General features: G+C 32.5%; 2 protein-coding genes across 5 annotated transcripts; one reads left to right on the forward strand and one right to left on the reverse strand.

Annotated features, from left to right (window-relative positions):
• The first annotated feature begins 3,660 nt into the window (after positions 1–3,660).
• On the forward strand, positions 3,661–9,268 carry LOC140894515 (zinc finger CCCH domain-containing protein 32-like). Of its 4 annotated transcripts, none has more exons than XM_073303033.1 (7): positions 3,661–4,012; positions 4,127–4,263; positions 4,787–4,852; positions 6,067–6,210; positions 6,305–6,616; positions 6,759–7,088; positions 8,226–9,268. In XM_073303033.1, exons 1-7 carry the CDS (start codon positions 3,919–3,921, stop codon positions 8,616–8,618), a joined length of 1,476 nt encoding a protein of 491 aa, XP_073159134.1. In that variant the 5' UTR covers positions 3,661–3,918; the 3' UTR covers positions 8,619–9,268. The 4 variants fall into 4 exon arrangements, with proteins under 4 accessions (XP_073159134.1, XP_073159136.1, XP_073159135.1 ...); XM_073303035.1 differs by having other exon boundaries at positions 6,067–6,186; XM_073303034.1 differs by having other exon boundaries at positions 3,662–4,012; positions 6,771–7,088.
• A 387-nt stretch (positions 9,269–9,655) lies between these two features.
• LOC140860424 (uncharacterized) lies at positions 9,656–10,807 on the reverse strand. Its single transcript, XM_073263440.1, has one exon. The coding sequence runs from the start codon at positions 10,805–10,807 to the stop codon at positions 9,656–9,658; it is 1,152 nt and encodes a 383-aa protein (XP_073119541.1).
• Between the last annotated feature and the right edge of the window lie 3,685 nt (positions 10,808–14,492).

Genomic DNA, 14,492 nt, shown 5'->3' on the forward strand with positions numbered 1-14,492 from the left:
TTGATATTGAAAAAATAATATCGATTTCGTACCGAAGTTTCAGTATAATGAATTTTTGGTATATCGAAATTTTGGTTTTGTATAAGTAGCATATCAATTATATTGAAAGATTTACGTACGGTATAACGAAATGTCGATACGGTAATATGAGGAAAAAAAAACTTACTTTATAAAATGAAAATTAGGGATATAATTGTGGTTTTGATTTTTTAGAATATGATTAGTTTGGGGTAAAAAAAATAGTATGATTAGTTTAAAACCCCGGTCATTTTGAGTTTTGACATTGGTTTTCTTATTTTATTTTATTTGTAATTGTAATTATAATTTTATTACTAAAAATTAACAAAACAATATTTTCGATATCATTATCTTATCGTATCGAATTTAAACATGATAACTTTCCACCCTTACAAATAATTTGGTATCACCTCGACGATGTTCACATAATATCTATCGTGAATGTGCATCATATCAAAATGTTATATATTCAGATGTTTTTTGGTTATTTAATAGTAGTTAATGTGCATCATATCAAAATGTTATATATTCGGATGTTTTTTTGTTTATTTAATAGTAGTTTCATATACTACTTTTACGGTACTTAATAATAGTTTCATTATACTATAATAAAACTATTATTGTTTTTAAAATATTTTAATTTTTAACAAATATAATTTTGAGCTTTTATATTATCTAAACCGGGTTTTGTCATGTATTGTTTTATATTTTTTATAGTCTTAATCATTTTTCACCCAGAAATTGATGTTAATATGATACTATGTGCGAGTGTCTTGTTGTCATTCGGATTAACTTCATGTAAGAGACACATCAGCGTCATGTAGGAAGAATGCAGCGCCATGAGATTGAGAAAACAAAATAAAGATATATGAAATTCCACAATACACCATACCAAAATTACAAGAAGAGAAATATACATGATCAAGTTAAATTTGTATTTTTTTCATTTTATAATTTATAATTTATAATTTCAAAAGCGTTACGTTCTAGAAAGTAAAGATAAAATAAGAACATAAATTTGAATTTTAAGTATTTTTTTACTTTTAAAAAAATAAAATAATTTAATTATTTATCATACCACAAAGATGACTTTTATTTTTTCAAAAAAAGAACAAATTACTTCAAGAAAATATTTTTATACAAACTAAATATTTAATCATCGAAACATTTTTTTTAATACGAGAATTATTATATATTAACATTAAAAGATTCGATACAGATCATGAAACAATATATGCATACATGGAATCGACTATCGAGGCTTTTATCTTATCGGGGCCACACACAAGAATATGGTGTACTGATTGAATCTTCTAAATTTCGAATGGAATGTAAAAATCTTTTTTTTGCATGTCCTCCGCCAATAAAGTAAACACGAGAGTGATATACCTTGTTCGAAAGCAAATGATAATTTACAAGATATATCAACCATGAAAGCATATGATTCAGTGTAGATATAATTTCGACGCTTTATATCAAAGATTCCTCCAAAATTATATATATATATTGACTTGAACCCCACCCCTTTTCATCATCACAACACACTTCATGATCAATTTCACGAGACTAGAATTATCAGATATTGACTCAAATCCAATGTCTCCGTAGCTAGTTACGTACCCAAATTATTCGAAGCATGGACGTCAAATTAAGCTCGAATCCAAGCCAAACTCGAACTTATGTATCCTGTATTTAAATACAAAAATTCAATAATTTTTATTTTGGTATTTATTGTACATTTTTAACTGTTTGAAAAAAATTAAGGTTGTGATTCTATTAGTTTAATAGACATATGTACAAACTCAATATATATATATATATATATATATATATATATATATATATATATATATATATGATCTCCTGAACAATTATCGTGACAATTTATATGAGCAATGACTGATGTGAAATTCACTTATTGGAGCCAATTTGGATACAAAAAGCTAAAATCTAACAAAAATGCTTAAATAAGTTCAACCTTTTAAAGTAATTTTATTTAAACAAGCAGAAGCGATTTTGACATTTGGATAAATGTTGAAAAAATGATTTTATTTAAAATTTTAAATATGAAGCTAAACCCCAAAAAAATTAGAAATTATAGCTTTTAAAAAAAACACTTTTTAAAGTTATTTGTACGATGAATTTTAACCCAAGACAACAATTTTAAGAAAAGTTTATTTAAAAATGTTTTTATCACCTTCTCAAACCAAATGAGCTCTAAAAACCATTGAAGAATATACAAAAAATTAACTAATTAAGCATTCACTGATAAAGGAAAAAATCTGATTTAATTATAAATGTTTGTCAAGTAAACTTCCAATAGGGTTACACAAAGTGCATGTCGTGTGAATTAATTTTCGTCACTAAAATTTTATGAAAGCATAATTAGGAAGTGTTTGCAATCATTAAAAAAAGTAATTTTTAGATTTTAGATTTAAAAAATTATTTTTGTGTGTTTTTTAAACCTAAATTATGTGTTAGCTTATATTTAACTTAATTGAAATCCAAAAGTTAGTCATATATAGTGATTATCATTCTCCAAAAGTGATTCTAATTAAAAAAATCAATTTTAAAACTTAAAATCACTCTAATAACTTATTTATCAAATACGACCCAACTTTGATTTTTAGATTTTCACATTTGTTTTCAAACACTAGCTACCAACTTTTGATTTTTCTTAAATTTTGTTATAATTTATAAATTTAATCACTTATACAAAAGTATAATATTTTACAAACACTCTCTTAATCTCGTGTGAATTAATTTTCATCACTAAAATTTTATGAAAACATAATTAGTCCTTGTTGAAACTCGACATACTACAACTTCAAGTTTTAAAAACCCTATATATATATGACTAAAAAAACTTAATTTATACACACATTTCTATCTTGCTAAATTTTATCTATATATCGGACAAAAAAACATCAATATTCAGTACTCATTAAATTTTATTGAAAAAATGAAAACCACGTGTTAATAAAAAGCAAACATAAAAATAAAAATCCTTATAAATGTGGTAATATGCTTGGATTTGTTTATAACACATGAGTTACATATAGGGGTGGTTTTTTGGTATACCTTACTACAAATATTAGTATGAAAAAAATTCATACCGATACCGATAGTAAAATTCCGAAACTTTGGCACGAAAAAAATGCATATTGATATCGTATAAATACCGAAAAAAAATTCGATACCGAAAAAATGTATATATATCAAAAAAATTTCGATAAAATATGCCAAAATTTTGGTATTTCGGTGCGATATGCCAATCCTAGTTGCATATGCTTTATTTTTTAAAGAAACGAAAGAATGTATTAACATATGATTTTGTCATTGAGGGGCATGATGTAATAAAACCTTGAGTACACGGGCAGGTTGTGTGAAGGACAAAACAGTCTTTTCGCACCGTTCATTAAGTACCACCCATCATGCGTGAGATTACTGTTAGGTACACATATTTGGCGCGTCATAAAACTGACCAAACAAACAAATGAAAATAAAAATATTAAAAAAAAGGAAAATAAAAACGGAAAATATTTTATTAATTTATTAAAAAAGGGACACACAAAAAGTGCACAAAAATCACACCCACACACACGCAGTGTGTGTGAAATATATAAAAGGCAAGCGAGTTCCCAAAAAATCACTCGAAAACCCCTTCTCTCTCTAAAACTTCCGAATTCCCATTCGATCAAACCGCTTCTCTCTCACACAATCACACGCACTTCTGTGTGATTTGTATCTATACACTCGTGTATATATCCCAGTTCTTGCATTATCTCGCTGAATTCCTTCCTTTTCTGACGAGATATAATCGTGTTGTACTTGTGTGTTTATACTTTTTTTTTTGTATATTTTAGAGAGAGAGTGGTGTGTGTGTGTGTGTGTGTGTGTATGGAGAGGTACAGTGGAATCCAGGGAGTGGAAGGGGTACCAGGGGAGTCGGTGGGGGAATGGGTGGCGCCGGGAGGAGAAACCGGGCTTGAAGGTGGTTTACATTTGCATTTCATTTGAATTTCACCTGAATTTGAGGCCGATTTTACTAAATTGAGCATTTTTTTGGTGGAAATGTTGACGATTTGTGGTTGATATTTGAATGCAGAACCTATGTGGCATGGTGGTGGGCCCGAATCGTACCCGGAGAGGCCCGATGATCCCGACTGTATTTATTATTTGAGGACTGGATTCTGTGGATACGGCAATAGGTGTCGGTTCAATCATCCCCGTGATCGTGGCATGGTAAAGTCCCCAGTTCTTTGAGCTGTAGGATTAGTTTTGACTTTTTAATGCATGATTTGTGTGATCATTGTGCTAAGATTGGAAATTGTCGATTTGATGATTATTTGGGTGAAAATTTTGTGCTTTGAGTATAGTTGTAGTCATGAAATAGATTGGAAAAATATCTCCTTTTGCAATGATAAAATTGATTCAATCATGTTTTGAGTTTAATGGATGACATCCTATGAAATATTAATGAAAATTAATGTACACAACCGGCCATTCTTGTTTTAGAGGTGTTTATATTGTTTTGATGAAACAGAAGTAGATAAGATAGAGAAAAATATTTGAATCATAGTGATCACAGTAATCTGGTGCGCATTCATTGAGTAGGATAGTGGAAACTTGATGTAACTTTCGGTAATTTTGGTAAAGGTGTGGTCTTTCTTGTTTGAGTGAGGTTGTGATGGTTTTAACTTATTATAAGATTCGATTGAGGAAATGAATTGATAAAATGTTGGTGTTTTTTTTACTAACTATATAGGCAATGGGAACTATGAGGGCTGGCGGAAGTGAACATCCGGAACGCCTTGGGCAACCTGTCTGTCAGGTCTAGATTGTTTCCCTTTGGTTTTCAGCTTTGAAAATAACCATGCTTATGCAACTAAGCTGAAATATATTCGGATATATACTCTTAAATTCGGTGCAGTATGTCAACTGCTGAATGATATAAGAGCATAAATCTAAGTCCTCTGTGTTACATCTTGTACTTGATGTTTTTAATGGTTGCTTGATGTTTTGGGGATTTCAGTTTCTTTGATTGCGCTGCCTAACTATAAATTTGTCTTCTTGTTGGTTCTGCAGAGGTAAGTTTCTACTGGTTGGTTGTGCATTCGTCTTTTTCTGGTTAGATGGTATTATGGTATATCAAATTAGTAACCACATGGTTGTATCGATTGTGTCAACTTCTTTTATATTTATTATATCCTCAGCCCACAGGATTAATGTTGGTTGAATTTTCTTGAGACTCAAATAGTTGTATATCTTCTAAATAATATTATTTAGCTTTTTTTTGTCTTGTTGCTGTCTATACTATGGATGATGGACATTGGCATAGCGTCGTATTTTTGATGTTGGAAACATGTCAGTTGCTTAGATCATTCTCACGTGTCAGTTCTTTGTTGACCCTTTTCCTTTATTGTTCTGTGGTGCTTCGTCCAATCGTCTTCTAGCTATTCATTATCGTCTTCTTGTTTCATTTGATCCTATTTGTAAATCCATAAGTTACTCTTGCTCTTTACTTATTTTTAATTTAATTTAAAAGTTGAACTTTTCCGTCCTGATTGATTTTGCTGTTGTAATGTATGCCAGAATAAACAACAAATACCCGCTACTTTTTCTCTCATGCTTAATCAGTTTGTTATCGGCATACATTCATTATGACCTTACCATGCTGGATGAAACTTGTTGTGACTAAGATAATCGAATGTCTTTTCATGTCTTATTTGGTGTGGCAATCGGCAATTGTTAGTCTATTGAAAAAGAGGTCGGCCCTTTTTTTATTGACTATGACTATCATGAGGATTTTCTTTTTATTGTTTAATGCCCTGTATTACTTGCCATACTCCTTTTGTTATTTATTTCAAATTCTCAATGTAATTATTTACAGTTACATTGGAAAAGTTTCCATCATTTTTATATTTTAGTTTTTTTTTTAGTTGTTAAAACAAATACAAAATGTTGATCTGTCTCCTTGGGAATTTTATTCTAATTATTCTACTCATACTGAATTTTATACCTACACTATTTGCACCAAATTTGTAGTACTACATGCGGACGGGAACGTGCAAATTTGGTGCGTCCTGCAAGTATCACCATCCAAAGCATGGAGTTGGTTCTTCAGGTCCAGTGACACTGAATTTTTACGGATATCCCTTGCGACCGGTTGGGAACCTTGAAAATATATATGTATCTTTTTCATATTTTTGTTCCATCGTTTATGATTTCATTTTAGATAATGCTTCACTAACTATTCAGGTGTATCGTTGAAATTTTGCTGCAGGGAGAAAAGGAATGTTCGTATTATGTTAAAACAGGGCATTGCAAGTTTGGTGTTACCTGTAAATTTCATCATCCTCAACCAGTTGGTATCCAAGTGCCAGAGCAAACCCCTGGTCCAGGGGCTGGGCCCACACCTACAGTTTATCCAACTTTACAGCCTCCTGTTCAAACTTCTCAACAATATGGGGTAATTTCCGGAAACTGGCCCGTAGCCAGGCCACCCATACTTCCAGGTTCTTATGTTCCTGGAAGTTATGGTCCCTTGCTCCTTCCTCCAGGAGTTGTTCCTGTCCCTGGTTGGACACCATACCCAGTAAGTATAGATGAAGCATTTTGCCTCTTCTTTTTTCTTTCTTGAACCACTATCTTCACAACCGTTTCAAATGCTTTAATTCCATGCTAATTATGACCGTTTTAACTTTTAAATACTTTTGTTTCATGCTAATTAGTAGCAGCGCATTGTACAGGCGTCGATTAGCCCTGCGGGCTTCCCCAGTAACCAACCCTCTGGCGGTACAGGCACAGTGTATGGGATAACACAGTTATCTCCTCAGGCAACCTCATACACCGGACCATACTTTCCCGTTACTTCGCCTGCCGGTCCCTCAAGTAGCAGTCAAAAGGAACATGCATTTCCAGAAAGACCTGGTCAACCAGAATGCCAGTACTATTTGAGAACAGGGGATTGTAAATTTGGATCTACTTGTAAATATCATCACCCACCTGAGTGGAGTGGACAAAAAACAAGTCTTATGCTAAGTCCAATCGGTCTACCACTACGCCCGGTAAGCATGTAGCCCTATTTTGAATCTGTAATTGTCAATCTAATTTGCCAATAGTTATATATAGAAGGTGTTCATAATTTTCTGTTGCATAATGTCAGCATACAGCCTTAAATGTGCATCTTCCTTTTGACCTAGTGCCTGCTCTAAATGAAGTATAACATGCTATGATTGCATTGATCGGTTCTAAATTGGCGAATAAATTTATAATCATCTTGATTCTTTATGCTTTTTTGGATGATTGAATTTTGCCTTTCCCAGTGAAACATTACCATTAAACAATGGTTTGGATCTTTATTCAAATTCCATCAATTCCTTAGAACTTGACAGATCAGTAAGTATCTTGATATGGAACCGAAGCTTTAGGGAATGAAACACTTCTTCCTTTTCTTTGGTTATTCTATTGGTTATGCTGCTAATAATAACAAGCTTGCATCTGTTAATTATGACCTCTACTGGCTCTCTGGAATGCATTATTGCTTGATTGGAAGTTCTTGGCTTACACAACTGTAACTGTTACTTGTGGGGAGAAAATTGAGTGTCATTGAATTGCAGCGATGACAACTGTCATTGTGAAAATATTTTTACTGCTATTAACTGTCAGCCCAACAAGTAATTGGGTGAGTGAAATTTGTGAGGGACAGTTTGATTCGCTGATGTATGAGTTTATGCCAGTAGTTAGAGGGTTTCGGATTTACTAGATATTGTTCTATCAAACATCAGAGTTTGAGTGTTCATATTCTCATATTTTCATAGCTTGGAGTTATAGGGTACCTCTGTCCATCGATTTTCTTTAACTTCTCCAAAAACCGGTGGTGTGCTTCCATAAACATCAGTAATTTCACAGTAGATGGAGCTAGGTCTGTGTAGATAACATGTCCGTACTTCTTGGAAAACTAACAATATTCTTTGAGGACTTCATGTGCCTCTCAGTTTTACAGAATTCCTGCAGATTTGCATTCATCTTTTTTTTTTTTTGCATTAGCATTTCACTCCCTCCCCCGATCTGTATATAAACGTTCAAACTTCTTAATTTTCCTCTTTTTGGCCCAATTTCATGATAAGTTGTCATTTGGTGATGGTGTTGGATTCATAACTGAGACTTACACCTTATCTTTCCAACACTCTCATCGTTTTCAGGGAGCACCACCATGTCTACATTACACACAAAATGGAGTTTGCAAATTCGGTCCCTCGTGCAAATTTGATCACTCAATGAGAACGTTGAGTTACAGTCCATCTGCTTCCTCTCTAACTGATATGCCTGTTGCTCCTTACCCTGTGGGATCAACAAATGCTACTCTGGCTCCATCATCCTCGTCATCAGACCTGAGGCCCGAATTACTTTCTGGTTTCAGTAAAGATGCCTTCTCAGCACAGATGTCATCTATGAACAGTTCAAGTGCCTCAGTCGGTTCAATGTTCTCAAAAAGCGAGCATGTTCCTCAACCAAGTGTTCGTCAATCTGGAACAAGTTCCATCTCTTCAAGTGGTAGCACAAGTCAGGGAGGTGAGATTCGCACATCAAGATAAACAAAAGGGTCGACTCATCAGATCCTCTCTGTCACCAAGCAAATGTGGGTTATTGGTGCAAATCCGCTTCAACATCCATCCGTGTTCATAATATGATCACCAAACTACCATTTCCATTACAAAAAATAAAGTCACAACACCTCCCAAAAGATCTTGCAAAACCTTGTTTATCCTTCTCACCCAGTCTCTTCAATAACAAATAAAACAAACATCCTTTTAGGCATTTGCGGCTCTGCTCGATTTTTTAAATCTTCTTGTGTCTATTTATGTTATCTTTTTCAGAGCGAAAAGGATACATTCCTCATCACTTCCACTTTGATTTAACCATCTCCACGACTTTCTCGTCCATTGATCTATTGTTAAAAGATCATCCCAAATTGTCTGGGGCTTTGTAGTGGAAACGAAGCGATAAACTTGAAGAATGACAAGAGGCAAGTTTATAATGCCTGTTTATGTAAGATATGTAGTTATGTTGTCTGAATTGCTTGAATACTTCTGACTATAAATTTATGACCAATACATGAAACTGTACAGAAAATCTTGAATTTGTCAACTACTGTCCATTGATTTCTTTAGTTGACATCGGGATTTATGTTAATGATACAATTAGTACTTATTACAGTGCAATAAAAAAGCCTCGTCCAATATTATATTTGTCTATATAAATGTACGTTGATACTATCAAGCTCCACATTCCATGGTTATTTAATCAACATTAAAAAAATAAAAGTTCCTCCATTTAAATTTTTTTTATGTGGAGTATATATCACTTGTAAATGTAATGATCATGATCTTAATGCGCTACATATTATAAGATCATGTGTCACACAAGATAATATTGTAGCACGCTTGATTGATAAAACCCTACTTAATATATTATATATATATAGATACATGCAATATAGTACTGATTAATAAATCTAACGGTAACAACATGAGAAATTAACTATTTCAACTTCAAGAACTTGTTTGTGTAAAATCTCGTTCATTAATTAATTAACCCTCGAGTGACAGCTTCAAATCATCACGTAGCTAGCTCAAAAGAGTGGGTAACCTAAATTCACAAAAGAAGGAAACAAAGTTGAGCAATTGCTTGGCGTGGAATCAGTCCCAGTTGTGGTACTAATACTGCTGGTTGGAATGTTCATCATCTGAAAATTTGGAATATTGTGCACTTCACAATGATCAGTAGTAACTGGGAAAATATTCATGTGATCGTCAGCTCCCATACTTGACAATGGGTTATTTATCATGGCCGAAAGCTCACAGTTGGAACCCATTAACCCCTCCCATGGCTGTGTTCGATCACTTTCCAAGAATCCATAGCCCACCATGTGATTAATATCATTATCAGAGTTTGAAAATTTTTCAGGGTTTTCAAGATTCCAATATCCCATTGTTTCAATATCTGAAAGAAGCGGATTGCTGTAGCTTTCATCACACGGGTGATTGACGCTGGACTTGTCGGATGAGAGACCCGAGTTCGGGGTGATCGATATTTTCTGTCGGTCGACGGAGGAGCCGGAAGGATTCAAGTACTTGTTGGGAACAATGCAATCTAGATATCCAGAGTTTGAGTCCGTTGTTGTGGAGAGGTTAAAGACGGTGGTGTGATTATCAACATCATTACATGATGAAGAAGATTCACGGGAATAACATGTGTCAGCTTCTGATTGGGTAGCATGAGTACTGATCATCATCATGCTGACACCTGCAGGCTGAGTATTACAGGAGGAGGGATGGTTTGCAGCATTGGCTTCAGATCGTTTGTTCTGCGGTGATGATTGGTGAAAGAAGTTCTGAAAGTTATGATCAAAAGGGCTCATGTTTAGTGAGTGGAAATGGTTTGTTTGATCGGAGTATATGAAATTTGTTCTTGCTTGAGTGCCTTTCATGGAAAGGGCTGCCCTGTCATAAGCCAATGCTGCTTCTTGTGCGGTGTCGAAGGTCCCTAACCAGTGTCTTTCCTTGGTGGTGGGGTCCCTTATCTCCGCCGCGAATCGGCCCCAGGGACGCCTCCGGACGCCGAGGTACCTCCCCGGTTCCGCGGGCTTCTTCCGGCCGCGACGCTCGCTCGGCTGAGACACCGCGGCTGTGTTGCGTTGGAGCAATGTGAAGCCTGTGTTGGTGAGAATGGGTTCGAAGAGAGGGAAGGGTATGGTTTCTTGGGAGGGTTTAGGGTTTGACATGATTGTGATTCTTGCAAGAAATGAAATCAGACTTGACTCTACGTTTTTCTTTCTTTCTTTCTTTCTTTCTTCTGTGCAGAATGTTGTTTTTAGAGAAAAGTTTTCAAGTGTTTTGAGGATTGTGAAAAAGGGATGATTCTTTTAAGTTGGATTGGTGAAAGAGCGTGTGCATGGAGGGGGGCCTTTTAAAGGCAGTAATCAGCAGTGTTTGTTTGATGGAAAGAGGGGAAAAGGGACACTGCAAAATGTCATTCTTTGAAAGCTAGTCTTCTTGAAATTATATCTTACATGTATCTCGGGTTTAGTACTTTTTTTATCAAGAAAGAGACATATGAAAGAGATTATTGGATTAGGGATTTTCAATTTTCTTATTAAATATAAAATGTTTTTGAGAATTGTGCTTATTTAAAATTTAAAGTGCTTTTTCCTCTCTCAATGGTCCAAAATTACGTCATTCGCACATGGATCATATATTTTGAGCAAAATGATCAATGGACAATAGGGGGAAATTTTGAATAATGAGAATGTGATGTAGAGCTAGAAAAAATGTTTTCATTAAAACACAAATTTAAAGTCGAGGAGAGAAGGAGGGGCCATGCGACTCATGCCCCCTAGCTCCGCCACTAACTTTGATATATTTTGGTGAATGAGCCCTTTTTTTTATTTTATTTGAAAAGATTGCTGATAAAAGTTTTTAGAAATTTGAACTTTTAATTAATTAATGATTAATGACGTTGGCGCTTAATTGCACCCTTGTCCATGGCGCATGGGGATCATGCACCCACAAACATCTTGCTCATATCAAGCTCAAGTTAATGGAGTAATTGCTATCATTTTGTTTGTGAAATAAGTATTGATGATATTGATCATCATGTTAATGTCGCTTCCAATCCTCGTAAACCATAGTATGTATATATAACCATAGTATGTATATATCACACTAACATTTTAAAAGGTAAAAATAATTTTTTGATCCATATACTTGTCTCATTTTGAGTTTTGATCCATTAAATATTCAAAATTTGGATTAAATGCAATAACTTTAATTTTTTTGGTTTTAGTCTTATTTCGTCATATTGCTGATATGATACCGAAAAATACTGATATGACGTTGGAAAATATTGACATAATATCAAAAATCAAAAATTGATGAAGTTGGTGTGAGAAAGATTGACTTGTCTGACATCATATCAACAGTTGGACCAAAATAATAGAAATTAAAAGTTAGTATAGTTGACCAAAGTTTGATTAGTTGATAAAATTAAACTCTAAATAAAAGACACTCAAGTTAGCAGGGGAAAAAGAGTTGTTTTTCATTTTGAAAAATTAAAAACAATTTAGACTTTCGCAAAATTCTATGCATAAAACATTTCTTAAAAACCTACTACTCCATTATTTATTTATTTATCCAAAGATACTTACGTCACTGGCAAGCTTTTACTAGTATCCCTATATATCTATAATTAATCGCATATCTTGAGAGACTCGAGCCTTTGAAATCTTCCATCATGGATTGCATGGTATGCACGTGTTTAATCCGGATTTAATGCAAATTTAATCAAATAAAGTCTTCCTATTGCTCATAATTAATTTTCAAAGGGAGCAGTTAGGGAAATGTCGTAAATTTGATTTTGAAATATTAAGATTGTCTAAATGATACGGTTTTATGGATTTATATATGATCTTTGAGATAGATCGATTCGATTCATATTTATAATAAAACGAAATATTTTTACATAAAAAATAAAATTTTTTCAAGAATCAAATCGAAAATGTATTTTAAACAATTGATTTGTGAAACGATCTCATTATCATTTTTTAAATATTAATTGTCTTAAAATTAATACAAGTCAATTATTATTACTAATAAAATAGCTAGCTAGCTCTTCTGACGGTCAGAATAAGATATGGTACTCGAGTACAAAGCCTTCAGGTCAAATATAGTATGTCACTTATATAAAAGCTCCCATGTTATATATGCAATAATAAATATAGTTCCATCTAATTGTTGATTTTTTAAAATATCATAAAGGGATTAGTTGAATATTCTTAATTAATTGTCACCCTTCTTAGAATTTGAATTTTTATACAAGGCAGTATGTTTTTTAAAAAAAAACATTTAATAAAGGCATGGCATTATTACATATATATATCAATTTTCTATCATTCATCTATCTAGGCTCTAGCTATATATATTCATAGTTTTTTTTATGAGAAAAAACCAAGTAGTTAAATAAATCGATAATTAACTTAAATATATACTAACATTTTTCACGAAACCTTGGCAACCAAGTATTGAAAAGAAAAGTATTAAGCCACGTCTAGTCAAAAGGCATATCAAAAGCTTAAAAAAACACATGCAAAGCATAATCCAATTAAAATCGTAATTTATATATGTTGATGCATTAAGGCAATGATTTCTATACTGAATCATAAAACATAAGAGTATTTAAATAATTAATTTCGGTATCTTTGGTGTAACATATTTTATCCGTTTTCTAAAATATTTTAAATTTACAAAATTATTTTTTCATTTTTATCCATGATGTATATGATCATTAAATTTTTAGATATCATTCATAAATATATATATATATATATATATACATATACGTGTGAAAAAAAAAATCAATGATGATTATTTTAACTATGTAATGTCGCATATACAATACAAGTGTACTAGTTTCAATAGTTATACAACGAGGCCAAAATTTAAAATCACATATAGTTAAAAAAAAAAAAAAAAAAAAACCAATAGATAAAAATTATGAATCTGTCTTTAATTTTCAAATGAAAAATTCAAAAAACATTTTTTTCCCTATCTATATAATTATAAAATCAAGTTAATAATCATGACTTCTAAATATGGAGCTTTTAACGTTATACCATTTTCTGATTACGCTTTTCACGTGCCTAATGGCATTGGGAACAACGTAAGATCATATATTAACAATTAAATTTACCTCACATTAATGATTTGGAACTGTTTAATTATATATAATGATAATGATTTGCTATATATGCTTTTAGTGTGACATGTATACAAGATCTAGGACCCTTGACTCTTCCACTAAACATTTCCTACAATTTATTTAATTGATTAAATACATTTGTGACTTCGTCTTCTAATTAAAATAATCTGGGAAAAAGGGGAAAATAAAAAACTATTTAAAGATAACTTTGTGTGTGTAGAATTTTGAATGAAATTTTGGAATCTGACAAGAAAACTGGTTTTGGTCAGATTGGAATTTTTGCACAATCTCCAAAAAATGAAATCTTTTTTTCCCTTGTAAAAATATATATTTAAGGCTATCCTTAATTCAGGGAAAAAAGATCATGAGGAAATGAGGGCGAGGACCAAAAGACCTGGACTTTGACTTCATGTCTTTGACCCATTTTTGAATTGACACAAAAAGATTTGAAATGTAAATAAATAAATAAATGTGCAAATATATATCAAAACAAATGTAAAAGCTTGGAAGATTTCAAATCTCAAACACAAATGCAACCAAATTGTAATATAACAATTCAGTAATTTTAAGTAAAAAAAAAATGCAAACTAACGTCTTGTGAAGAATTTAGTCTTGATAATTATTTGATTTAGCCATTAAGGGTCCGTTTGATGTGGCATATTAGTAATCTAGGTATAAATTATCTTATATAGTCTCACGTTTTTTGTCATATT

The sequence above is a fragment of the Henckelia pumila genome, chromosome 4 (assembly GCF_033568475.1).
Source record: "Henckelia pumila isolate YLH828 chromosome 4, ASM3356847v2, whole genome shotgun sequence".
Classification (NCBI taxonomy): domain Eukaryota; kingdom Viridiplantae; phylum Streptophyta; class Magnoliopsida; order Lamiales; family Gesneriaceae; genus Henckelia; species Henckelia pumila.

Excerpts from the sequence above, each read along its gene's own strand:
- LOC140894515 (XM_073303033.1), top strand. The coding sequence starts at position 3,919 with ATGGAGAGGTACAGTGGAATCCAGGGAGTGGAAGGGGTACCAGGGGAG. Across the intron at positions 6,211-6,304 it reads GGAACCTTGAAAATATATAT|GGAGAAAAGGAATGTTCGTA; the intron begins GTATCTTTTTCA and ends ATTTTGCTGCAG. Across the intron at positions 7,089-8,225 it reads TCGGTCTACCACTACGCCCG|GGAGCACCACCATGTCTACA; the intron begins GTAAGCATGTAG and ends CATCGTTTTCAG.
- LOC140860424 (XM_073263440.1), bottom strand. The coding sequence starts at position 10,807 with ATGTCAAACCCTAAACCCTCCCAAGAAACCATACCCTTCCCTCTCTTC.